The 26,145-nt window shown below is 40.2% G+C and overlaps 2 protein-coding genes across 2 annotated transcripts; both read left to right on the forward strand.

Moving 5' to 3' along the window:
* Positions 1 to 593: 593 nt before the first annotated feature.
* On the forward strand, positions 594 to 12,831 carry mcm3ap (minichromosome maintenance complex component 3 associated protein). The gene is given in 30 exon segments (XM_026995790.2): positions 594 to 1,920; positions 2,081 to 2,316; positions 2,445 to 2,526; positions 2,669 to 2,816; positions 3,051 to 3,253; positions 3,358 to 3,389; positions 3,391 to 3,477; positions 3,479 to 3,499; positions 3,779 to 3,976; positions 4,089 to 4,357; positions 4,520 to 4,682; positions 4,827 to 4,987; positions 5,113 to 5,336; positions 5,940 to 6,208; positions 6,316 to 6,416; positions 6,558 to 6,689; positions 6,908 to 7,021; positions 7,252 to 7,404; positions 7,576 to 7,773; positions 7,872 to 7,940; positions 8,036 to 8,170; positions 8,402 to 8,555; positions 8,977 to 9,250; positions 9,422 to 9,519; positions 9,857 to 10,247; positions 10,394 to 10,660; positions 10,791 to 10,920; positions 11,367 to 11,570; positions 11,745 to 11,892; positions 12,265 to 12,831. Coding segments are annotated over 30 exon segments (6,039 nt in total). The 5' UTR covers positions 594 to 716; the 3' UTR covers positions 12,439 to 12,831.
* A 169-nt stretch (positions 12,832 to 13,000) lies between these two features.
* lss (lanosterol synthase (2,3-oxidosqualene-lanosterol cyclase)) lies at positions 13,001 to 20,248 on the forward strand. The gene is made up of 22 exons (XM_026995794.2): positions 13,001 to 13,175; positions 13,422 to 13,590; positions 13,956 to 14,094; positions 14,213 to 14,321; positions 14,606 to 14,727; positions 14,846 to 14,942; positions 15,036 to 15,171; positions 15,626 to 15,734; positions 15,812 to 15,930; positions 16,426 to 16,523; positions 16,676 to 16,703; positions 16,975 to 17,031; positions 17,365 to 17,436; positions 17,524 to 17,574; positions 17,733 to 17,882; positions 17,959 to 18,055; positions 18,256 to 18,361; positions 18,445 to 18,510; positions 18,731 to 18,820; positions 18,924 to 19,094; positions 19,247 to 19,325; positions 19,447 to 20,248. The coding sequence occupies exons 1-22, from the start codon at positions 13,162 to 13,164 to the stop codon at positions 19,582 to 19,584; spliced, it is 2,217 nt and encodes a 738-aa protein (XP_026851595.2). The 5' UTR covers positions 13,001 to 13,161; the 3' UTR covers positions 19,585 to 20,248.
* Positions 20,249 to 26,145: the final 5,897 nt, after the last annotated feature.

Genomic DNA, 26,145 nt, shown 5'->3' on the forward strand with positions numbered 1-26,145 from the left:
GGGGGCAGTAGTTAGTTTTGAATATCACGAAACACACCCGCCATTACGACGACGAATTGAAAGTGTCGGTAGGTCTTTTTAACTAGCTAGCTAGGATAACAACATTGGGAATATTCCATTGTTTCCTCACCGATAACAATTATTTTGTTACAACATATGATGTGGACAAACCAAGGACAATATCCGTATTTGGTGTTGTAGTGTCTACCTTGTAGGAAATTGTGTTATGAAGGGTGTGGTGAGAAAGACAACGTTGCTACCAAGCTATCCTAAAGAAATGGCTAACCAAGCTAGCTAGCTATCCAACAGTACCTAAGTTAGCAATTTGTCGAGGTTTACAGTCCGAAGAGTCACATTAACATGGTCATCTTCGTGTAGTTATAGCCCACGGTGCATATTGTGAACCAGTATTGTTAATTTGATCACGAGACTAAACATCAAGATGAATTCGTCTAATATTTTTGGCAGACAACAAAGTGGCTTTCAAGTACCGAGTAATACCAGTCAGAGTAGTGGCATATTTCAATCATTTGGTCAGCAGGGCACAAGTAGCACAACCCAAAATATCAGCTTTGGGCAACCATCAACGTTTGGCCAGCCTTCAGCTTTTAATCAGCAGTCAATTTTTGGTCAACTAACTGGGCAAACATCTGTCTTTAACCAAACTTCATCATTTGGTCAAAGTGGTGGGCTAGGACAGGTCCTCATTTTCTTCCATGGCTCAATCACCGGGTTTTGGACAACCAGCTTTAGGTCAGGAGACACTTGGATTTGGAACACCTTCACCTTCTAACCGTGCAGAGCCAGACTCCTGCCTTTGGTCAGGTATCAGCATTTGGGTCAAAACATCTGTATTTGGACAACCCACATCTGGATTTGGCCTTCCTTCCACTAACTCTCAGCTGGCCACTAGTTCTGTCAGCACAGGAGGTACTCAGCCCAGCTTTGGGCAGTCATCTTTTGGTCAGCCCTCTGCCTTTTCTTTGCCTACTGCTACATCAGGCTCTGTTGTGAGTGGTCAGAATAATACACAGACATTGTTTAGCTTTAAACCACCAAATGAGGCTGTCTTCAAACCAATTTTCAGTGTCAGTCCAGAGCCTCCTAACCCTCAGCCGGCTCCTGAGCCTTTGGGTTTACCCAAGCCAACGGCGAGTGGTTCAGACAGCAGTGCACCTGGTGGCTCTGGTGTATCTCTTTTCACAGGTGTAAAACCAAGCACTCTGGGCTTCAGCTTCTCTCAGCCTGGATCTGCCCCTTCTGTCTCAGCTACAAGTGGCAAGATTTCCCAGACAGAGACACTGGGTGGAAATGGTCTCCAATTCACATTCTCACAACCTGCCAACCCATCGAGCAATTGCAGCAGCACTAGTGCTCTTCAACCCTCCACGGTTCCCAGCAGTTCTTCCTCATTCAGCTTCTTAGCAAAGGTCCTCCAGCCCCAGACAGAGACTAAGATGCCCCTGTTTGGTGGCACTGGCACTGCTTTTGGCCAGCCACCCTTTGGATTTAGAGGGCCAAAGCATGGACAGAGTCAGGCTGAGAGATTAGGAGATGAGGAGAGCACAGGAGAGCCAGAATTTGGAAGTCTTGGGAAGGGCATGAAACGAAAAGATGAGCCTGTTGACCCAAATTCCAGTCAAGGAAAAAGTTCCAAAATTGAGGAGGTGCAAGGTGGAGCAGAGGCCCCAAGGCACCTATCAAAACGGCCCCTCCTGCGGAATCGAGGACCTGCTAGCGGGCTATTTCGGAATGCCTTAAGTGGCTTGATGAAGACGTCAGTTAGGAAAGAAGACCGCCCCCTCAACTGGAATGAAGAAGACAGACCAGATCCCCCAGTTCCAGATGCAGATGTGTCTGCTACCCCACCTAGAGCTCAGGTTCCCATTAGAAACATTCTGGAGAAAGCAGAAAAAGCTGGTGAGGTTTTGTTTTATATTCATATTTATTAAAGCATATGATACAGCTACCATGCCCATTTATAATCTGGAGATTGCTGTGAACTGACCCCGTAATCCATAGCTATGTCAGGACTATAAAGTGTCATAGTATATTTGGCTCAGTCTGTTTGTTTTTGAAGCTTTTAAGCCTGAAGCTGAGAGAAGTACCCCAGCCCGAAGAGCTCGACATGGGGAGAGCACTGACAGCCTGGCTAGTCTCTCTCCCTCTGAGACTACTGTCATACAGTGTAAGGGAGTTCCCCCCCACATCAACAATAAAGGCATGATTGGAAAACATTTTGGCCGCTTTGGAAAAGTGGCCAGAATATATTGCAGACTTCAAAAAAATGTAGCCATTGTACACTTCCATGACCATGTAAGTTTCTCCTTTTTTAAAATAGAATATGTTTTCTAGATTCTTGTCACAGAAATTGTATGTTACATTTGATACCATATACGACGTGCTGTATGATACATGGACTAATAGATTTCTGATTTTATCAGGCAACAGCAGTTAAGGCAAAAAAGAGGGGTAAAATTATCCAAGGGACTGAAATACAAATATTTTGGCAAAGAAAGAAACAAAGTAAGTGACTGCATTGATCTTAACTTAATCAGATGATTCATTACCAGATCATCTGATACATTTGCTTGATCAAATATTTGTTTTCCAACTCTATTTTTGTATCTGACAGTCAAAAATAATTATGCTATATTTACCCATTAAGGTCCAAGCGAAAAAGCAGAGAGAGCTCCAGAGATCAAGGATGTTGGTGTAGAAGGAGACTCGAGGCCTGTGGGCTCCCAGCTCACTCCACTGCGAAAATCTTTGCCCAGATCTCCAGCTGTCACCAGTTCCATCTCTCTCCCTAAAGGGTACCTGCTCCAATTTTTAAAAAAATTTGCCATTCTTGTATCTAATTAGCACACATTTTGCAAATTAGCATGCTTGCTTACTCTGTTTGAAGTACTCGTGTACTCCTCCCTAAGAATGTTTCTCTTCATTTCTGCTCAGCTGTATTTTAAGAATACTCGCTTACACTTATATTCAGTTTTGTGGCATGCCCCACTGGTCATTATTACTGACTCTGTTTTGTTTTCTTCTTTCAGGTCTCCTGCCAAGAAACCCTCTGTGACAACAATACTCCAGTTTGATAGTGAATACCAACAGGAAATGGCCTTAGAGGGCCACAGCCTAGATCGCCCAATGATCAGTCTTCCTTCATCCCTCCAGCATCTGATTGGTCAGGAGGCTGAGACAGCAGAAGAGAAATACCGCCTTCTTGAACAAAGAGACAAGATCCTTCGACAATGTACAGACACGCTGCTGTTATCTTAAATGAATGTATTACTGCCTTTATTGCTTGCAAAAATGTAAAATGAATGTAGCAACCATTCTTTTTTTTCCTCTTTGTAGTGAGACCCAAGAGAACAGACTTGGACATGTCCAAAAGTGTTTGTGGGAACATGTCTTGATATGTGCCCTGAAAAGGAGCGTTATATGAGGGAAACATCGCAACCACTCAGTATCTTTGAAACTTATTCCAGACACAGAAAAGGTTTCTCCTTTCGGTTCTCTTCCACTCACATGTCGGAATCTTTATTTTATTTCATATTGAATGAGGAATTCTGTTTAAACTGTTTTGGTTTCAAGTCAAAATGTTAACCATCAGTAGTTTTACAATGTCTTTATTATTGTTACTTAACTTGGTCTGGCCCTACTGTTTTCTCTAAATTTATAGCCCAAAGAGCTTCATGAGTGTGTAATTCTGAACATTGAACAGTGACACTGGTGCTCATTTGGAAACTGGTGAAATCAGCCATGCTCTACTGTCCAGGTGGACCATTACGCTGCCATTAAAGAATACAGCAGGTCATCAGCTGATCAGGAGGAACCTCTCCCTCATGAGCTGCGGCCCCTGCCAGTGCTGAGCATGACCATGGACTACCTGGTTACTCAGATAATGGACCAGGGGGATGGCAACTATCGTGACTGGTATGACTTTGTTTGGAACAGAACCAGAGGAATTCGCAAGGTGTGCCCCAGTGCTTCAATTCCCTTTTTTATTCAGATTGCTTTTGTTACTATAGGCAACACACTTAATGCCTGTGGTTCTCTTCTACACTCTTGATTTATGTTTTTAGCAGGATATTACGCAGCAGCACCTGTGTGACCCTATCACAGTATCGCTGATAGAGAAGTGCACTCGCTTTCACATACACTGTGCTCACCACCTCTGCCAGGAGCCAATGATTTCCTTCGATGCCAAGATTAATAATGAGAACATGACCAAGTGCCTCCAGAGTCTGAAGGAGATGTATCAGGACCTGGCCACCAAGGAGGTGTACTGCCCCCATGAGGCTGAGTTCCGCCAGTACAGTGTGCTGCTCAAACTCAATGAAGGAGATATTCTTCGGTATGTTTCTGGGTTAGCAGTGAAATGAGTTGCCATTTGGTCTTGTACTATGTTTAGTATTTGTGCAAGTAGTGTGTAGTATTGCCTTACAGACTGTAACGTTTGTATGCAAATTGTGAGTGATGCAGTGATCACAGAAACACAATTTTTTTTGTCTTATAGTGAAGTGCAGCAGTTTCATAAAGAAGTCCGTGACTCAGCTGAAGTGAAATTTGCAGTACAAGCCTTTGCAGCCCTCAACAGCAACAACTTTGTCAGATTCTTCAAGCTAGTGAAAGCAGCATCTTATCTGGCCAGTTGCATTCTTCACAGATACTTTAATCAGGTGTGTGCTGTTTAGAGAACAAGTCATATCCTCTAAGAATATTTACCCAAGATTTCACTAATGGAATGTTTTTCTTGGTAAGGTGTCCAATTTGATCAGAACTAAAATGCAGTTTTTTTTTTCTGTGTGTGGGGGCGGTGTTAGGTGAGGCACACTGCACTGAAGGCCCTGAATATGGCCTACACTGTGGGCTCTCAAAGGTCCACCACCTTCCCCGTGGAGGACTTGGTCCGAACGTTGATGTTTCGCAATGCTTCTGAAGCCACCGACTTCCTGCAGCAGTATGGACTCAGTGTTACTGATGGGTAAGGACTAACATTTACTTTTTTTCTGTTCTTGGAATATTTATCAAAAACATAACAGTTTACGCTTTTTGGGCTCTTTTGTGTGTGTGTGTGCGCGTGTGTGTGTTTATGTGTAATTTCTCCAGCATGGCCGAGCTGAGTCGTACAGCCTATCAGGAGCCAGACTTGCCCCTGCCCCAAAGGAAGTCGATGGCCATCGAGAGGAAGAGGGCGGTACTGATAGGGGAGGTTGTGAACGGTGGAGCGCTACCCAATCCCCCTCAGCACATTCCAGTCTGCAGCTTTGATTCGAACAACAAATACAGAGGGGAGGGAGCTTCTTTTGAGCTACCTCCAGCTGCAATAAAAGGTTGTGCAAGAGCATTTTCATATACTTATCTTAAATTGCTTGATCATACTACTTTTTCCTTGTAAAAGAGTTTAGTGCTGTGGTTTGGGTTGTGCCAAGTCATTAAACACTCAAAACTTCAAAAAATTGTCATAAACGACCAACATAAAGAGCTTAGTTCTTCCAAGTGTGAATGTTATGACGACTGACTAGGCACCAAGACTGTGCACCCCAACTCACTGTTCCAGAAGTGTCAGTCATTTAAAAAAGCAATAGAAAGAACAACTTTAAGTTTTGAGATTTAGGTTGTGATTTTTGATTTCAGTTCATTAGTCCATACAGCTGAACAGTCTATTAGACAATACATGACTTTTTTTTTTTTTCTTTGGGCACAGATCTGAACCATCTGTAAATTCCAAATATGAGCAAAATGGTCTATGCGAACAGTCCCCTTAAATCAGTCATGCAAGCAATTTAGGAATGAATCTGTGTATATATAATTGGTTGTTGCATGAGGCCTCTTGTACCATCATGGTCTTCCTCTAGGCTTAGTAGTCTAATGGGGTTAGTCATGTGACTATACTGAGTGGTTTACATGTCTCCTCTTGTGCTGTGTGTCTACAGTGGAAGTTCTTCCAAAGCCTCTGAGTGCGACAGATGCAAGATCTCATCTCAGACCTAAACTGCTGGTAGAACCTAGTCTGTTTGCAGAGTCGCCTGCAGTAGTGGAAATCCCTCAGCCCACAGAAACGGAGCAGACTGGGGAGCCTTCCCAGCTTGTTGTCCCTGGGCTGCCCCTGAACCCAAAGCTCACGTTCCAGCCCATAGCACAGCCCCAGCCTATCAGACCCACATCCCCCCCTCCAAAACTCGAACCAGCCTACTCCAATCAGGTGAAATACTCAGAAGGTGGGATAAGGACAGGATTAAGGACAGCTGTGTGTAGTTTATGCATGATGAATATGTAAAGATAATTAGCATCCTCCTGTGCCTCCTGTAGGATCTAATGAATGAGCTGGAATCTGTGGTGGAGGAGGTTTTGCAGGCTGAGGTTGCAGACATAGCCAAAGCTGGGGCTGAATATGTCTCTGCAGCTCTGAGGTCTGAAATGTATTTTTCAGTATGTTATTATTTGAGAGATATATAATGTATAAAAATGTGTTTTTATTTATTTGTATATAGTTTGTTAATGCATCATCCTGTTGTAATGTGGGCATATCTTTGTGCCTTTGCACACTGCAGCGTGAGTGAGACTGAACTGGAGACAGTGGTTTGCGAGGTGGTGACTCAGATGCTCAGAGACCTGTCAGCTTCAGAGATAGCTGCTGAGAGGGAGAGGATTGCTGAGGAGAAACGCAAGCTAGAGGAAGCCAGGTGTCTGAATCTCTGACTCTTTGTTCAGGCTCACAAACAACTGAGAGGCTTTTTTTTCCACATTTCTTTAGTTTCTATTTGGATTGCAGTAAGAAAGTGCCACACAACTGCCAACTTCTCTAAAAGCACCAGTGGGATTATGTAAAATGTTGACATGAATGCAGAACATTTGCGATATTTGGATTAAGACTAAGTTTGCTTCATGCATTTGTTTTCAGGCAGAGGTTGGAACATGAGGCCTTCCTGGACGAGCTGAGTTCAGATCTCTGTGCTGAAATCACCGAGGAGGTCCTAACACAGTGCACCAGGGAAACAGCCGATGCAGAAATAAAGTCAGTCCAATTTTCAATGCAGTTAAAATCCAAACTTGCTCAGAGGCATTAAATATCTTATTGCAAATAGCAAGACATGGATCTCCCTCTACAAATTGATCAATCTTAAAAGCATGTAGTACCAGGAATTAATCCAGAAATTTTAATGTATGTGTGTACATGCATGCATGCATGCATGCATACATGGGTGTTCATTTTTAGTACATATAGAACGAATGTCTTCCCCATAGATGTGCGCTGGAGGAGAAGGCTGTATATGTGGCCCACTGCTCAGAGGAGGTGTGTAACAGCTTAGTGGAGGAGGCACTGGAACAGGAGATCGCTCATCTAGCCAGAGACTTGCTGGCAGTGGAGTTACGGCGAATACACAAGTTTATCAAAAGGTATAAAACACTTTTATTGCTGTGTCAGTTCATGTGTTTAATGTGTGGTCCTGAAGAGTGCACTTGTGCCCCTCTCCACAGAGTTGTCTCTTCTGCTTTTATATGTTTTTGAGAGTTTCTGCTGTGAATTTATTCCATGTGTAATGGACTCTGTGTTTTTTGCATGTTTAGGTGGCGTGATGTGGTAGCTGTGCGCAGACAGCTAAAAAGGCAGATGCGTGGGTTCCCTGCAGCCCCATGCTGTGTGGACCCTCGCTTCAAGCTGAAGGCCTGGGCCCCCAGCGCTCCGTCCCCCAACTCCAAGGACGTCCTCGCACGAGGCGTTGTCAACCTGGGCAATGCAGGGAACATGGTCGTCTCCTGCACCAGGTAACCACACCGGATTTGTCACTGCTCACATTCTCAGTATCACCATTAAAGTCATAACTGCGTGTTATGGTAAATGCATTTTATTTTTGTAATTACAGTCTACTAAAAACAAGGAATGACAGCATCCGTCAGATGAGAGTGGACTTCTACTTTAATTTGTTACTGAGGTGAGAGAATTTGGACTTGGCTATGTGTCTGAGTGTGCAGTGCACACTTCATTGTTGATCTGATTGAATGATTTGTGTGTTTTTCTTTGGTGCAGTGAGCGTATTTGGGCTCCTCTTGACCTGCCCATGCTGGTGGCTGAAAGCACCCCCAATCCACCTGACAGAATCTTCTGGAAAGCGGCTCTTCTGCTTCCCAGTGACCAGGATGATGACATGAGCTTTGCTGACAGGTGTGAGAAAGACTGCATGGCAACACTTTGTCCTAAGTGTCTGGACCATCATGTTTTGTCAAATTAGCAAAATCAGTCATTTTAGCTGTCTTTTGAGTCAATTTTCATGAGATTTTACAGATTAAAAAAAAAAAAAAAAAAAAGTTTGGAATTGTGTTGGAAAAACATTTGGAAAAAGTTTGGAATTGGGAAATCCTTCACAAAAAACACTTTTTGATGGCTGTGCTGCAGCACCCTAAAACACTGGCTGGAAGTGAAGCTGGGTGGTGCAGTGAGGAGGGAGGAGAGTGCAGCAAAGGTGGAAGGGAGCATGCAGACACTGCTCATCAGCAACAGCCTGAGAGATACAGGACTGAAGACCCACAGAGTTCACCTCTGCATAAAGGTGACTCCCTCTGCTGACAACCCAACACAGTACCGCAAACATTCATGTCTTTGTCTAACTGTTCAGCATTACTGTTAGACTGGGTCTGTACTGTACCAGTTATGTTTTCTTTCTCTATACATGTATTTTTATAATTATTTATTTCAAATTCTCAGATGTTGAATGCAATGGTTTTATTTCTGAGTACAGTTGAGCTCTCCATGTAATAAGTGATCTGTTAATTAATGTATTTATTAGATTTATCAGTTTTTGGTTATATTTTGGGTTATTGGGTTTTTGTCTTTTGCAGTAATAAATGCTGTGAGTATGGCATTGTGGTGTGTTTAACAAAACCTTCTATTGCATAGAGGTCCTGTAAAAGGATGTTGGAATTTAGTTCTCTCAAGTTTAGTCTTGATGTTCTCTCCCCATCTCCTTGCAGGTGAGCCATGGTCCTCTGAGCGAGGAGGGCCAGAGTCAGCTGGAGGAGGGAAAGGATCTTCTGGGAACCAGTGCCCTGCTCATGCTGCTGCCACCGCTGTCCAGCAGAGGCCATCCTGGCCTGGGGGAAGCTGACGGAGATGTGCCCTTGCTCTCTGCTCTTCTCCAGCTGAAGCAGGTGCAGCAAGCTAGTTGCTGGAACACAGCACTTCCCCTGGTGCTGCTTATACCTGGCCAGCTGGAAGGACAAATTACTGAAGAGAAGCTAGAGGAAGGTAGTGGCAGCTGTGTACATATACAATGGTGTTATTACAAAGTCATCACTATTTTTCTGTTTATCTCTCATTTTATCAATATTCAAATCCACATTTTCCTGAATATTTGTGACTTACAAACTCATGAGCTTTATGACCATGTCATTAGTTTTTCTCTCCTTTGTCCTATAGTTCTTATGTTGAAGACCCTAGTTAATGATGGGCTAATCTCAGAATACATCTTTATCCATGTTGCGGGGAACATCACTGACCTGCAGGGATCCCATCAGGTCAGTCCCATCATGTTACTAAGCCCCCAATCTAACACAAGCAGCTTTGGTACAGAGACCAGAATCAAAAGAAGTCAAAATATGCAATATGATGATGATTTTTCATCTGTAAAGTGTCCCTTCAGAGGGTTGACTCTTACTGTGTGTCATGCAGCATCCCATATAATACACATGAAATGCCTGGAAGTCAGCATGCTAATCCATAGCCTTCTTTTTCATCTCCAGCTTGTTGTGTTGTAGTGATTTGATCACATATAGCTCAGAAAAGACTGTATGAAGACAAACGAGATTTTGTTTGAGTAAAAAATACAGCTGTTGTTTTATTGATCTCCATCAGATTGGCGAGGCCGTGCGCTGGCTGGTAGCCCACTCTCCAGCCTCTACTGTCCTCTCTTGCCAGCCCCTGCTCCAGTTTGTAGAAGCAGGGCTGTGCCGCGAATTCCACGCCAGGTTCGGTCATGACAAGCAGGAGCGGCTCCAGGCTGGTTTCCCATGCCAGGAGCCAGCAGCCATCATTCGCCTGTATAATAGTGTGCTGGCCTATCTAGCAGGCATGGTCAGCTCTGAGCAGCTGGCCAGCCTCTCCTGGCCCCCGCCTGAGTTCTCTCTACCTGAGAACAAAGAGCTGGTGCCACACCTGGAGTGGAATTCTCCACAGCATCTGGCCTGGCTGAAAAGGGCCATTCTCAGCCTGCAGATCCCTGAGTGGGACCGGCCCCCTCCAAACAGTATGTCTGTTGCACTGATGAAAGTTTCTTCTGACTTTCAGTTTCTAGGTGTGCCTTAGGTATTTCATATATTAAAGCAGTGCCACGTCACTTGTAATTTTGAAAATCCTTTGTAAATAATTAAACAAATGTCTCTCTTCCACCAGCTTCGTGGCCCTGTCTATGTGCATACATATTTCAGTATGTATCCCAGATCCCTAGCTCTGCCCAGAGCCAGCCCCTCCTCATGTCTCGCCTGGAGCACTTGCTAGCCAGAGTGCTTGCCCAACAGCAACGTCTAGCCAGTGATGAGGAGGTCGATGATGAGAAAGACAGGCCTTCCTTTAATCACATACCCTGGGATGACATCTTATTCCTCTGCATAGAGCATCGGCTGAAAGACTGGAATCTACCAGAGACTCCAAATGCAAAGGGTGAGTGTGTCATTCATGGGGATTTTCAGAATTTTGTTCATGTTCTCTGATATGTGTCTATGTAGTTACATTTTCCACAGCTTTTTGTTTTGGGGACTGTGGTCAACTTGGCTTTCTATGTCTGTTATAGATTCCTTCACTGACAGTGGCGATATCTGGGTGTACTATTACAAAGACCAGCTTAAGGACTTCCTTCCTCCAGAGAGTTGGGTAGCAGCTGTAAAAGGCACTCACATGGAGAAACGGCAGCATGCAGATGGGTAAGAATCACAGGCTGTAGATGCACGTAACTCTTCAGTCCCGAGTCCCACGTTTCCAACTCAGTAATCAGCTTTTTCTAGTTCTTGTTTCTCTGGTACAGGCATGCTGGGAGGAAATATCGTTTAAGGGAAAAGAACCCTCAGTGTCATGCTATTCTGTTTTGTTTACATTCATGGATTAAACCTGGCACTTTTCCTGCAAATAAGACATTTCTCAGGTCATTGTGTAGCCAGATAGCTCAGAGTGATTTGATCAATCTCTGGGAAGGCTCAGAGAAGTAGAGGGTGAAAAAGGTCCATAGATCTTGATTATTCAACTAATGCAACCATACAACAAATGACGAAAAATAAAAACAAAAATATGGGCTGGCTTGTCCTTTATACTCCATTATTTATCCAATATAGAGATAATTTTGCATAAATTCCTTATTTGAGCTTTCAATTAGGTTTTCTTCCAGGTCAAAGGTGAGCTCAAGGCTCAAGACTCTGACCCCAGCTGCACAGTTGCCCAGGCAAAGGTTGTTCCAGAGTCAACCGGAGGCCGAGGAGAGCCCTTCTGTGCTGGACATCACTCGTACTCTCTCCACTCAGGAGCTGCTGCCCCACCATCTGCTTTCTAGCATCCAGTTGGAGAAGGCTCATAACCAGCGGTTAGTGAAACACTTCAGTCTGACCCTTAACAGTTTCTAACAGCTGTGTTGCATGTTGATGGATGCCTTGAAAGTGAAGATAAAAGTAGACCTAATCCCTGGTTTGTTGAGCTTGGAAACAGGTAAAGCTGTCTCCTCTGGACCAGTGTGCTGAACCTTCTGATGTGTGTTCAGATTTGAGCAGCAGCTGGAGCGCTGGTTGGCACAGGATCCCCTAGACTCTGTCTCCATGCCTCTCTTCATCCCTTCCACGCTGCTGTCTGTGCCTGAATTTTTGGCTCCCAGCCGCCGCCCTATTGTGTCTGCTGCCTCTCTAAAACAGGTAATCTCAGACCTGATTTTACATTTTATTTATTTTTCTTGCTGCAGTAGGCAGTCCTACTGTGTTTGTGATTGAAGGTACTTGTCATTGAAGTTGAGTTCTGGGAAGTGTTTTTAATAGTGTAAAATCTATTGCAGTTTGTCTCTGTATGAGCTGAAACATGAGTTTTTACAAAAAACATTTTTATGTAAAAAGAAAAAAAAAAAACAACTCAAAGAAATCATGGACTGGTTTTGATCTTTAGCTGTTTGAAGAATAACTCCATTTTATTTAGTTTTGCATTTAAAGTGTGACGAGACACAGGTGTTTTTGCACAAACTCTGTGTGTGTGTGTGTGTGTGTGTGTGTCTGTTTGTCTACCTACTTTTGCAGGGGATTGAAACCGATGACCCTGCTGAAAAGGTTCCTGCCACTTGCAGAAAACATGCACCTCTGTCTCTGACACAACGGCTGGAGGAGCTTGAAAGGTTGATATTAATCAATCAAGAGGAAGAGATGGCATGCAGTCTCAAGATAAACAGCCTGTTGGAAATCATAGAAGACTGAGCAATGTGCTCCTATCTCTTAATACTTTCTGTGGTATTATAGTTGCTTAATAGCCAGTGTTGGATTGTTTTGAAAGGATTTTTAATGTATGTATTAAGTTTTGATGCAATACATTGGCCTTTAAAAATAACTTTTTTTCCCTTTTAGTTTTGTATATCATGGTAGTTGTAATTAAAAAAAAAAATCAGCTGCCATTTGTACTTTAACATTTGTTATGGTTCAAAGTAATGTGCCTGGCACATGAGTTGATTTATTTGCTGATATTTATGTTTATATGCGAGTGTAGAATGCTTTTTATTGTGTTTTATTTATAGTACAGAAATGTGTGAGCTGTATTTTTGCCTTCTGCCCACTTTTGGGAAAGCAATAAAGTTATATACTGAAAGCTTGTAACCATTCTAGAAAGATTGAAATTGCTCTGCGTTGTGGCAGCGACTGCAAATTATTTGAATACCACGCCCATTTCCCCACCTTCCTAAAGGATAGTTGGACGAGCCGTCCTATGGTACTATCACTCCACGCAGAAGATGGCTCGGAAGGCGTCGCTGAGGGTTGTGGGGAATTTAGTTTTATGGTGTATTTTCGTGGACGAAGGTTGCATAAATGACTAATGTAGAGAACTACGTTAAAAAAAAATCCTCGTAGAGGGAGGATCGTCGGTGTCGGACGAAATTTGACGCATATATTTCAACTTTTAGAGAGGTTTAATCATAAAGTGACAATATGAGTGAGGGGACGTAAGTATATTTCAGCGCATAGGACAGATTTATTGAAATGCGATTTTAGAATACGTATGGGTTAGATCCTGAGGACATTTGTGTGCTTGTGTAATGTACTGGAATTAGAGTATCACTGGGGTAGCTTTTTCATGTTTTTTATTACTAACTTCACTTTCCATGTTACTTTATCGGCCTGCGTTATGGTTTCTTTATTACACGTTCTTAGTAAAACCTAAGTCCCAGTGCATTACCCAAACACTCCAGGTGTCTGCGGAGAAGGGGAGGACCCTATAAGACTGATCCAGCGACGGCCCTAACACGATGGAGGTTGTCTAGCGTCGAGGGGCGACAAACATGGAAATATCTGGAGGATGAAGAGAGCGTGGAGAGGAAACAAACGATGCTGGAGGCTCACTGCCTGGGTCTGGACACGGTAAACAACAACGAGTACAGCTTGTAATAAATGTGCACCAGTTGATTTAAAATTGCCACTGCATAACTGCAGTATGTGAATAATAAACCACACACACACAAAAAAAATCCTCATCGTATTTTTAAAGTAATGAAATAGAATGAGACGTTAAAGAAGTCAGAGCAACCTAATTTCAAAGTCGAACAAACTCAAGAGACGTTTTAAATTCATTCAACTTCATATTAGTGTATACAATATATTAATAATATAATACAGCAATGCTGTCTGCTTAATTAGCTCCGATTAAAAAAAAATGATAGTGAGCTTTGATTGTGTTATTTAAACTTTTATGTAATAATACTCACCCAGCGGTTATGCCCCCATAGAGGGAGTTCATGCCAGCTTCCCCTGCTGCTCTGACAGCTATCGAGGCTGCACTCAAAGGTATGGAGTTTTACAGCCGTCTCCAGGCTGAGGACGGACACTGGACTGGTGACTATGGTGGACCACTTTTTCTGCTTCCAGGTACAGTGCAGTTCTTCACATAAAAATGTCTTTAGCACAAATAAGCAGGAAGGTACGAGCGACAGTTATTTTATTTCCTTGGAACATCTTATCATATAAGTGAATCTGCATTTTGCAGGCCTTCTCATAACCTGCCATGTTGCTAAGATCTCTCTGCCAGAGGCCTGGAAAAAAGAAATGGTGAGGTATCTGCGTTCTGTGCAGCTGCCAGATGGAGGCTGGGGACTGTAAGTTTGACATGATTCAATACGTGTAATCAAATGGTTAAAGGAGATCATGGCAAGTAATTTTCCAGGAAAATGAAACAAGTTTAGTCAGTATTCTTTGTCATAAATAATAAAATCTTCTGTGCAGTTAGTGGAAATGATCAATTCTATCTATTTGATCTAAACATATTAAAGGTCTATTATCACAAATATGAAATACACCATGTCAGTGACAACATAAAAAACCCACAAAGGGGTCTATTTAAAAAAAAAACAACAACCTGCCTCTATGATTAACTTTCCAGGCATGTTGAAGACAACTCTACTGTGTTTGGTACAGCCCTAAGTTACACGACACTGAGAATCCTGGGAGTTTTGCCTGATGACCCAGATATGGTGCGGGCAAGGAACAACTTGCACAGTAAAGGTCTGTGCTTAACACTTAAGAAGTACAAATGCACAGTGAGCTGTTATTTAAGTGAGTGAGATGCAGATGTGACTCCACTCTAGTCTTCCACTGTTACTGAATTCCAGTCCTTTTACAGGAGGCGCTGTAGGTATACCATCTTGGGGAAAATTCTGGTTGGCCATCTTGAATGTGTACAGTTGGGATGGAATGAACACACTCTTTCCAGAGATGTGGTACACAAACATTTCAATACAGGCCATAATTTTTGATGATTTCCCTCATTTTTAAATGAATGTATTCCATTTCAAGTCTGTGTTATCAATCAGGCTGTTTCCAGCTTGGATGCCTGCACATCCATCCACACTGTGGTGTCACTGCAGGCAGGTGTACCTTCCAATGAGCTACTGTTATGCTGTTAGACTTTCTGCCCAAGAAGACTTGCTAGTGCATAGCCTGAGACAGGTACAATACAAACTTAAACCAATAGAGGGAGTCCTAGAATAACACTCATCCTTTAAGTGAGGCTTGTAATGGCCATTAATGTTGGGTGTCCTGGGGTCCTTCCAGACTTCTTTGACATATATTTTTATGCCCACATTCAGTTTTTATAATTGAGATTAGCATGTGATTTATAACTAAATGAAGAACACCTCAATGGTTTTCTCAGCCCATTTGAGAAAACTAACTAAACATGTTCAATTGAAACATTGATTTCAACTGAAACACATGGAAGGTTTACATATAAGGTGAACTCTTATATAAATGGTCGGAGGGGTCATTGGAATATTATTTGGTTTCTATTCAGACATACCTGTCATCATATATCATTACTGGATTGCACATTTCGACATGTACATTAGTTAAATTTCTAAGTATTGTTTTACAGTATTTTACAATGTATGCTATTTATTTATAGGAGTTGTATGTCCAGGACTATTCAAGTATTAACTGGCCAGCTCAAAGGAACAACATTGCATCCTGTGATATGTACACCCCCCACAGCACCCTCCTCACTGTTGCCTACAGTAAGTGTATATTTTTGTTTGTATCTTTTTTGTTGTTTACAGTCAGCAAAATGTGCCAGCTAATCTCTATTTCTCAGTGATCATGAACATATATGAGGCTCACCACAGTACTACATTGAGAGAGAAAGCAGTCAAAGAGCTGTTTGATCACATTAAAGCAGACGATCGCTTTACCAAGTGCATTAGTATTGGGCCGGTAAGTTACCCGACAAGCATCTTTCACATTTTGCCTTTAATGCCGTGATCAAGAATTTGTAAAGATACAATAACCACATTTTTGTTGTAAACCGATTGGTTTCCACTGTTAACAGTCAGAATCAGGTTTATAGGCCAAGTATACTGACATGCACAAGGAATTTGGATCCAGCTGTTGGAGACTCTTGAGCAATACAGTTATCTTCAGTAAAATTTATTTCATTGAATGCAAACAAAAGAATTTGAATACATATATGCCATTTGCTGCCTCTTGCATTTAAGGCTGTGGCCTGATGAGTTGTCAACTTTTGGTTTTAAAGCTTTGACTTGAACATGAACCAATGCTTCTTTATACCATCATTTTGTTGTGTTTTTTTTGGGGGGGGGGCTGTTTGGGTTTTGCTTTGTTGTTTACTTTGCAGCAAAGTTGAAATTTAATTATTGTTAGTAAATACCCACCATGAAAGCACAGTTTATATTCTGGCTGTATCCTCAGATCTCAAAGACCATTAACATGTTGGTGCGCTGGTATGTTGATGGACCCTCATCAGCAGTCTTCCAGGAGCATGTAGCTAGGATCCCAGACTACCTTTGGTTAGTGACATTTGAGTGACAATTGGACATTTGTGATCTGAAGATTCCCATGTACCTTTCCACTCAGATGTGTAGAAAGCACTCTTTAATGTCATAATAGAAGTATATTTAATAACATAAAGACTTATACAAAGTCACCTGTCCCTTCCCAGGTTAGGTCTTGATGGCATGAAGATGCAGGTGAGTGTCTGATTCACCAAATGTTCATACATACAGCTTTTATTGTCACACAGTAAACAATTGAAAGTGATCAGGTCAGGACTGGGTTTAGGTAAGAAAGATTCCTGGAAATGTTCTTAGTCCATCAAATAGTTATGACAGGTGTATTATGCACTTACCACTGCAGTGCTTTTGGCTGCCATAGGTCAGATAAGATCATTTCATTCATCGTATGGTTTTGTTGGGAATTGTGTCTCATTCTTTTTAAAAATCTGCTATGATTTTCCTCCAGGGAACCAATGGATCCCAACTATGGGATACTGCTTTTGCAGTACAAGCATTTCTCGAGGTATGAAAACGTGTCTGAGGTATTTAAATATTCATTTATTAAATAGTCAAATCAAATCAATCAAAGTTTGTCACATATGTAAACCATTCATTAAATTGCAAATAAAATAAAATCCAGACCATTGTGTTTTAGTGTTCCCCTGGGTGTTATTGCGTATCCCTAGGTGTTGTTGAGTATCCCTGGGTGTTGTTGAGTATCCCTGTGTGCTATTGAGTATCCCTGGATGTTATTGAGTATCCCTGGGTGTTATTGAGAAGCCCTGGGTGTTACTGAGTATCCCTGGGTATTATTGAGTATCCCTAGGTGTTTTGCCATTGATGTTTTCATGTGCAGGCACATGCCCAGGACCACCCCCGCTTTACACAGTGCCTGAAGAAGACCCACCAGTTCTTTAATCTAACTCAGGTAGGAGCAGCACAGACTTTCCTCACTGTGTTCCATAGTTGCATTTTAGAGCTTTGTGGAATCCAAGACCTGATTTCATTATTTCAGATTAAAGAGAACCCTCCAGAATATGAGAGATACTACAGACAAATGAACAAGGTACTGTAAGCATGCATTTAATGTTAATTCATTATCTGAATTTGGAACTTTTAAATGACTTAAAACATGTGCATGTGTGTGTGTGTGTGTGTGTGTGTGTGTGTGTGTGTGTGTGTGTGTGTGTATCCCTGCTTCTGCTTTTTGTGTGTGTGAATCAGGGAGGTTTCCCCTTCAGCACACGGGACTGTGGCTGGATCGTGGCTGACTGCACAGCGGAGGGGCTCAAGTCAGTGCTGTTACTGCAGGAGCAGTGCAGGTTCATCACTGAGGCCATACCTCCACAAAGGCTCTTTGATGCGGTCGATGTGGTACGGCCCTCAGAAAACCCCTCTGCGCAACGTACAATTTATGACATCGAGTCAAACTCTCTCTCTCTTATTATAGCTTCTTAGCATGAGAAACACTGATGGTGGTTTTGCCACATACGAGACCAAGCGTGGAGGAAAGCTGTTAGAGCTCCTGAACCCTTCAGAAGTGTTTGGTGAGAGTTTGTTAATAGAATGCGAGATTGTTTTTAACTCAACCCTTTTGAAAATCTATGCCTATTTAAGTAATTACGAATATATCACACTGTATTTTTTGCATGGTTTTAGGGACCTCTTGTTACATTTTCAGTGAGGTACTGATGCAGCTGTTTTTCTTGCTCAGTTTTGTATTTAACTACTTTGTGCCGTGTGACAGGTGATATCATGATTGACTATACCTATGTGGAGTGCACTTCAGCCGTGATGCAGGCTCTACAGCATTTCCACCATGTTTATCCTGAGCACAGAGCCCCAGAGATCAGGTACTATTTCAGTAAACCGGTCACAGCACTTATTAGTACATTCAAAGCATGCCAGGTGTTGAGCTCTAATGTGTTTATTATAGGAGTACTCTTCAGCAAGGGCTCAACTACTGTAGACGGGTGCAAAGACCTGATGGCTCATGGGAAGGGTAGGCAGAGCTTCAGTACTAATTTGAGACCTGAAAATTATAGAAGCTTAGAAAGGGACTGATTGATTTATTGATTTTTTTTCTTTGATTACTGTAATGTAGCATTCTGTAATGTATTACATATATTACAAAGAAAACAAAATCAAAATGCCTTTTTGACTAAACACATAATATATGTGAATATGTGCCTTTCCTTTTACTTTTGTGTCTGTCCTTGCAGGTCTTGGGGCGTGTGCTTTACATATGGAGTCTGGTTTGGACTGGAAGCGTTTGCATGTATGGGACATATTTTCCAGGATGGGTATGATGGGTACGTTACAGACCCATAAACCACGTGAAAAGTCGGCTCTTTCTGGTCAGTTCATGAGTCAGTCAAGCTGTCGTACTGGCTTTTCCTGTTCTTCGTGCTGCAGACTGGTGTGTGCTGAGGTGAGGCAGGCCTGTGACTTCCTGCTCTCTAAGCAGATGGGAGATGGTGGCTGGGGAGAGGATTTTGAGTCATGTGAACAGCGCCGCTATGTACAGAGCAGAAACTCACAAATACACAACACCTGCTGGGCTCTTCTGGGTCTGATGGCTGTCAGGTATTCACCATCCCCCAAGTACATTTGTTTAAGCATGCTCATTGATTGATTTAAGATTTTCTTTTTATTAATCAGAATTTTATTTTTTTTAATTAAAAATTCATATTTATCCACTGCGTATAAAGTCCTTCATTCCTTTATTCATACTGTAGGTACCCTGACCACAAAGTCATAGAGCGTGGGATACAAGTTTTGATTGACAAGCAGCTTCCCAATGGAGACTGGCCACAGGTGAGCTGTGTTTTTCCATTAGTTTATTTATGCATTAAGATTTGTAGTCTCCACTGTCAGTCTACTGTTCTTTTAAAATGAAAAAAATTTACATAATCCAGACCCTTCTTGACCTTTGCAGGAGAACATTGCTGGTGTGTTCAACAAGAGCTGTGCCATTAGTTACACATCCTACAGGAATGTGTTTCCTGTTTGGACCCTGGGCCGTTTCTCACGCCTCTACCCCTTTAGCTCTCTAGCTGGGAAGGTGAAACTTTGAGGCACTCAGGGGTCAACTGTGAGGAGTTCGCATTGCTTTAGTGTTTCATGGCCTGCTTTAATGCCTGAAAAGTGTTCAGTTTTCATAAAAACTGATTTGCTGCTAATATGAGATTAGAACTGAAGTATGTACACTGATCTCTTATGATTGCAGAGATTATGTTCCTTGATTTTGGTACTTTTTATGTAATTTTGAATGTCTTTTTTTGCACATGTGGAGCTTTGGTATAAAAGATGTTTTTGTCATCTTAAAGACCTGTAGGGTGAGCAGCTGTCCCCGGTCAATCAGTCATGTTTTCCTGAAAGTGAACCTCAACCTTTAGATGCACGCACCTCATGTACCTGTAGTATATTTCTGTTGCTTAACTGAAGAATCACATCTGGGAAAGACATTATTCCACACCTCATATTCTCATCATCTACTTTTTTAGAAGTAAAGCTGCATGGTTTTTGTGTCAAATTGTAACGTTGAGCAGTAAGGAGGAGGACGCATGTGCGGAGAGGAGCGAGATTTATTATGGGCAAATCCAAAATCCAAGAGTCGTTTAGGCAGTCCAGGGTCATAGAGCTGACACAGAGAGTATGAGGGTACATGACTAAACAAAAAAAACAGACACACACGAAGGCAAACGGGGAAGCAGGCTATAACTAAGGCTAGGAAACACGAAGGCTAAGATAAACACAAAGGCACGGAGTACAAAGAAACAACCGTAATGAAACACATTCAAACAATAATTCAAACGCATGAAACAGTCAAGCATCCAAACAATGAACAACCACGACCAAGGCACACAACAGAGTTTAAATACATGAACTAGAAATGAGGGACCAGGTGTAAGCAATCAATGTGAGGACAAAACGAAACTATGGAACGGAGCTAAACTGAAGACAAGGAAAATACGGAAGATGGAAGGGACTGATCGTGACACAAATGCATGATATGTTTCATTCTTCATCCTGTGAATGTGTCTCTTTTCAGTCAACTCTTTGTAAACAGCATAATTTTCTTTATTGGTTTCTCTTTGTATGTTGGAAATAAAACCATGCTCATCTGAAGACATTGATTGCTAAAATATCAGAAACATATTTGTTGATTTTGTAGAGATTGATGCTACTGATAGGTTGCTAGGTTTAGAGCTAGTTTAGATGCACATGGTATTGACCTTTTACACACAGTATTTTCCTTTAATTTATGCAGTAATCACTGCTAAAGTGTATTGCTAGTCCACAACTGGTAAATTCACATGCCAGGTTTAGGGATTTCCATAGTTGTTGGCTCTTTAGATCTAATCAGTGCCTCAGACATCACAGAGAAAAACTCTGATGCACCATAAATAGTAAACATCTTTGTGTGTGTGAGAGTGTGCATGTGCACACACTCAAGTGAGTGCACATGTCACCTATACTAACTTTTATTTAGATTTGCAGCCCTAGTTGTGTTTAGGAATAAACATTTGATCAGGATAATAAGTTTAGGCTTGGGAATTTATGTAACGTTAAAAGCACATGTATGTATGTGTGTATGTGTGTGTGTTTGTGTGTGTGTGTGTGTGTGTGTGTGTGTGTGTCTTCTAGGCAGCTGAAACTTTGGTTCCAGTCTATGGAATTGTTTTAAAGTTTTTGTAAAACACACTGTAACAGTGAACATTATTACTACTAAATACTAAATATTACATACAAATAAAAAATTGCCACACCTTTCTTAGATAACCTGTTATGCAAATATTTGTTATGTTGTGTTATTTTAGGGTTGACCCTGAAACTAAAATGTGTTTGGTTACCTGTCATGTGAAAAGTGGCTTGACCTGTTTGTGAGTCTTAGTTATGGGCATGTTTCATGCTATTTCTTTCTCTCATTTTATATTTTATTATTGTCATGACATGTTGGGTAGTTTCTTCATAGTTTATGTCTTGTATTGGTATCTCTGTTTATATTCAATAATGTGTACTAGTACAGTGTGTGTTAACAAAGCTTGTTATGTGATTAAAAACTGCATTCCATTATGATGCTTTATTATTAAGTATGGCATACACTGGTTACCAGTCACATTTGCTAAATGAAAGAAATCTTGAAGTCAATTACAAAGACAAAATTTCTATATAATTACAGACATATTTTATTCCTTTTTGCTTTAAATTTATGATCAATTGTATACTTTCAAATCATTATTATATGTATGCTTATATTCATATCTGTCATTTTCTGTTAATACAAAATATGATGTATAACATATATAATAATCAAATTCTCTGTACAATGAAACTTTTTGTTAAACAGTTTGTCCAAAAAGTTTTTGTAAAACACACTGTACCAGTGAACATTATTACCACTAAATGCTAAATATTACAAACACAGGATTACCACACCTTACTTAGACAACCTGTTATGCCTGTTATTTTTAAGATTGACACAGACATGAAAACATGTTTGATTACCTGTCATGTGAACAGTGGCTTGACTTGTTTGGGACTTTTATTTACAGGGGTGTTTCATGTAATTTTTCTCACATTGTATGCTTTAATATTGTCATGACATGTATTAGGAAGTTTCTTCATAGACTATGTTTTGTATTAGTATATTTATTTATATTCATTAATGTGTAATGTGTACCAGTTTGTGTTACCAAAACTTATGATAAAAATTGTTGGTGTTGATTATATTGATTGCTTTATTTTTAAGAAGTATTGCATACAGTGGTTACCAATAACATCAAATGTAATAAATCTAGAAGCCAACAAAAATGACTAAAACCTTTCTCAGAAGAATCCCAAACATATTTATCCCTTTGTTTTAAATTTATTGTAATACATTTTATACTTTCAAATCATTATCATATGTATGCTTAAATTCTGTCATTTTCTGTTAATACAAAATATGATGTATAACATATATAATAATAAAATTCTCTCTACAATGAAACTTTTCTGTATATGTCTTTAAGCTCTAAGTTGTACTACTCCAACTCAGAGCTCCTATTGGTAGGTGAGTTGAATGCATAAGCATAACATGTGACCTCTTTACTGAGGCTCTCAAAGCTTGTATAAAGAGACAAACCTTCTGTGTGTCCTTTACTGGAACAGAGCTTTTACACACCTTGGAATTTTAGAGACATTGCTGTAAGTGAACCTCTTGTCATTATTTTAATATTTCTTATGCTGATAATATTATCATTCTGAAAATGATATCTGATTTTTAACATTTTATTAATGATCTAATACATTGTAGATGACCTTAAACAGTTTTTTTCTTACTCTTTCTTTTTTCTTCAACCATACTTCAGCTGAAATGGGCATTTCATAATTAGTGTTAACACTCGTATTGATGTCAAACTCGTATTATGTAAATGTTTAAGGTATTAATACCTACCACCTTAAGTCTTATTTTTTTACGTGTTGAGGTTGTGTGTGTTGGCCGTTAAAGGTTTTCAGTTTAATGAAGAGTCATATGTTTATTAATATATTTATCAACAAACTTCTACATCTGATGTAGAAACTTCTACAGCTGTGCATTATAGTTCCAGAATTTCTTACGTCATTACAGTGTACCAGCAGTTTTTCTTTATTTGTAGTTTTTCTTTATTTTATGATAATAAACAAGTCACACTACACATTATCGTTAGTCTGTTTATTGTCAGCATTAATTTTATAGTTGAAAAATTAAAAAATATATACCTCTAGAACTTCGTCACTTAAGCATGCTATTTAGGATAAGGTCTTTAGGATACGTTGACATGATGAAGTGACAGTTCGTTAATTATTTTTAGCAAATTTAATGACAAAACAATTAAATATACTTTTTTATCAATATTCTTATTTTGCATACTTTTTAACACATGGAGATATAATCCAATATATTTAAAATATTATCAGACATATTACAAAATATTTATTTAAAATTATAAAGCATGATTTTGATGTTTTTATTTCAGGAGAGAGTCTTACTGGCACCAGCATGAACCCCAACTACCCACAGCAGCCATGGCCATGGGGACAACCTGGACAGATTGGCCCCAATCCAAATGCTCCTTATGGCAACATACCATACCAGCCCCAACCCCCACAGCCAGGCCTACCAGGATTCTGTCCAGCCAGTGTATGTCAAGGACCTTGTCCGTGCGGGCATGGCCAAGGAGGTTATATCCAGGGGCCAGGATGTGGGCCTGGATACGGGCCTGGATACGGGCCAGGATATGGGCCTGGATATGGGCCAGGATATGGGCCTTTCCATGGGCACAGTCACGGGCATGAGCCTGGACGTGGGCATGGCCTCGGGCACTTGCTTGGGCACTTGCTTGGACGTGGGCATGGGCACGGGCATGGACATGGGCACGAGTATGGGTACGGGCACGGGTACTGGCACACGGGTCACTGGCATGGTTATAAGCATGGGCATAAACACTGGAAACACAGAAAGGTGAGAACCCAATTACATAAAACTGAACAATAAATAAGTACATTTAAACACTACACAGAATTGTGCAGTTACTACTCATGGTAAACATGCAGGTGTGTGGCTAAATTAGTATTCATATGTCCTATAACTGAAATATAATTTGTTTCTTCCTTTCCACAGCATTCTGGGAGCAGCTCTAGCAGTGATTCTGATTAGGGAATGGATGAAGTTTGTCTACACATCGAATCTTTATGTTATCCACACTTCAAAAAATACATTAATTTATTAAAGTGTTCATCAGCATTAATAAGTAGGCTGCACTACATGTAATTGTCAACTTTATGAGATGAAATATCTGATAAGTGACTGAATGACAGGACACAAATTCAAACTCAGTATAAAGAAACCTCCCATCATTATACAACTTTAAAGCTACCATTTTTTACTTACTTTTTAAATAAAACTTTAGGGTCCAAGAGACCAAAGTTAGCAGCATGGTGCAACAGGTGTCAAATGACAAAGGACCTTCACTGGCCTAATGGTGGTACTATAGCACACCCTTTTATATTTTTTGTGATTTTCTCTCACAATGTCATTTTTAGAGATAGAATTCGACTTCAAATGCATTCCTTGGCTCCCCCCCGCCCCTCCCAACAAATCAGATTATTAAGATCCACCCGCTTTTTTGCTAATTTGCATAATATGTGACACTTTTGCAAAGTAGTCCTAGATTTTTCTTGTTGCCATTGTTGCCATAGAATCTCATTAAGTATCTCAATAGTTATCACAAAATAATCTCAGTAATTATTAAAAATAATCTGAAATGTCAAAAATATGGCATAAACTCTTTATGCTTCATCAGTTTATGAAACTTAAACACTCTGAATATTTAAAGATTCTCTAAGATTCTGTAATGTTTCAAAACATTTGGTCATTACGGGCAACTATTCAAGAAAATCAAGTACATATTTTCACTTAGGAACATAACACTGTATTCAAATGATTATTTTCAGGAGTTCTAATAACCTTGTAATTACAACTAATTATTTTAAAAATGTCATCAAAATTATTATTTTTAAAACATTTTTTTTAAATCAAGACCTTTTGACTGTATGTTACTGCAACCTGTTGATCAAAGGGGTTCCGGTAAGACTTTTCTGAGTTATATCACTGAAACTCTATCATAGTTTGTCTGAATTTGACTACAATGGAAATATCTATTCAATCTATTTTAACATTCAGAGGAAAACTACAAAGTTTGAGACTTAATCACTGGGAGGTTCTACAAGGCAGAGTTACCTATTTTGCATATAATCTTGTACAAAACAATGTATAAAACAAATTTTTGAGACATACATGTAATAATAGATTGATATTGAAACCTGAGAACCAGGTATAACAGCTGCAATATTTTAGCAACTATATACGATAGAATATTGCATGAATTTAGAGGTCTGTTAGAAGTCACTAAGCATGGTCTGGCTACACACTATACTTAAGTGTAATTGCACTTAAGAATGCTGATCTAATAGGTTACCAAAGAATTTAATGAGTTTTTTGTATTGTAATTATTACCTCTGAATCACTCAGTAAGATAATTGCCTAACAAAAATATACTAATCAATGTTTTTTTTGTTGGACTATTATTGGTTTAGTCATAACAATATTCTGAAGTTAACACGAATGTAAATAATGTTCATTCCCTGTCACATTTACCCTTCTTGAAAATTCAACTGTTTGCATAGTGGAAATAAAACCAGTTTGTCCATACATACTTAAGCTTGATAACATGCACTGTTATTCTCAAATGGTGTATTTGTTAATGATGACATTGGTGCATTGGTCTTTCCTTAAAATGTGGAAGATGGTTTGGAATGAAGATTATGTTTAGTTTTGTTGTGGATACAGTTTTTATAGCTAGCTAATATTTTTAAAATTACATTTTGGGTTTTATGGGTTTGAATGAAAAACACTTTTCCAGTTTGTTAGTTTGAAGTATAATATCCCTTTTTGTGAAACGTGGGTTGCAACATAATATAAAAGCCATGCTAAAAATAACATTAAATATAATAAAATCATATGGTAAACCATTAAACTTTTTAAAGTTTCATTGGTAGGAGTAGGCGAGGCATAGCTATGAGGTGTGACGAGAAACAAGAGACATTTCAG

Source organism: Electrophorus electricus, chromosome 2 (assembly GCF_013358815.1).
Source record: "Electrophorus electricus isolate fEleEle1 chromosome 2, fEleEle1.pri, whole genome shotgun sequence".
NCBI lineage: Eukaryota > Metazoa > Chordata > Actinopteri > Gymnotiformes > Gymnotidae > Electrophorus > Electrophorus electricus.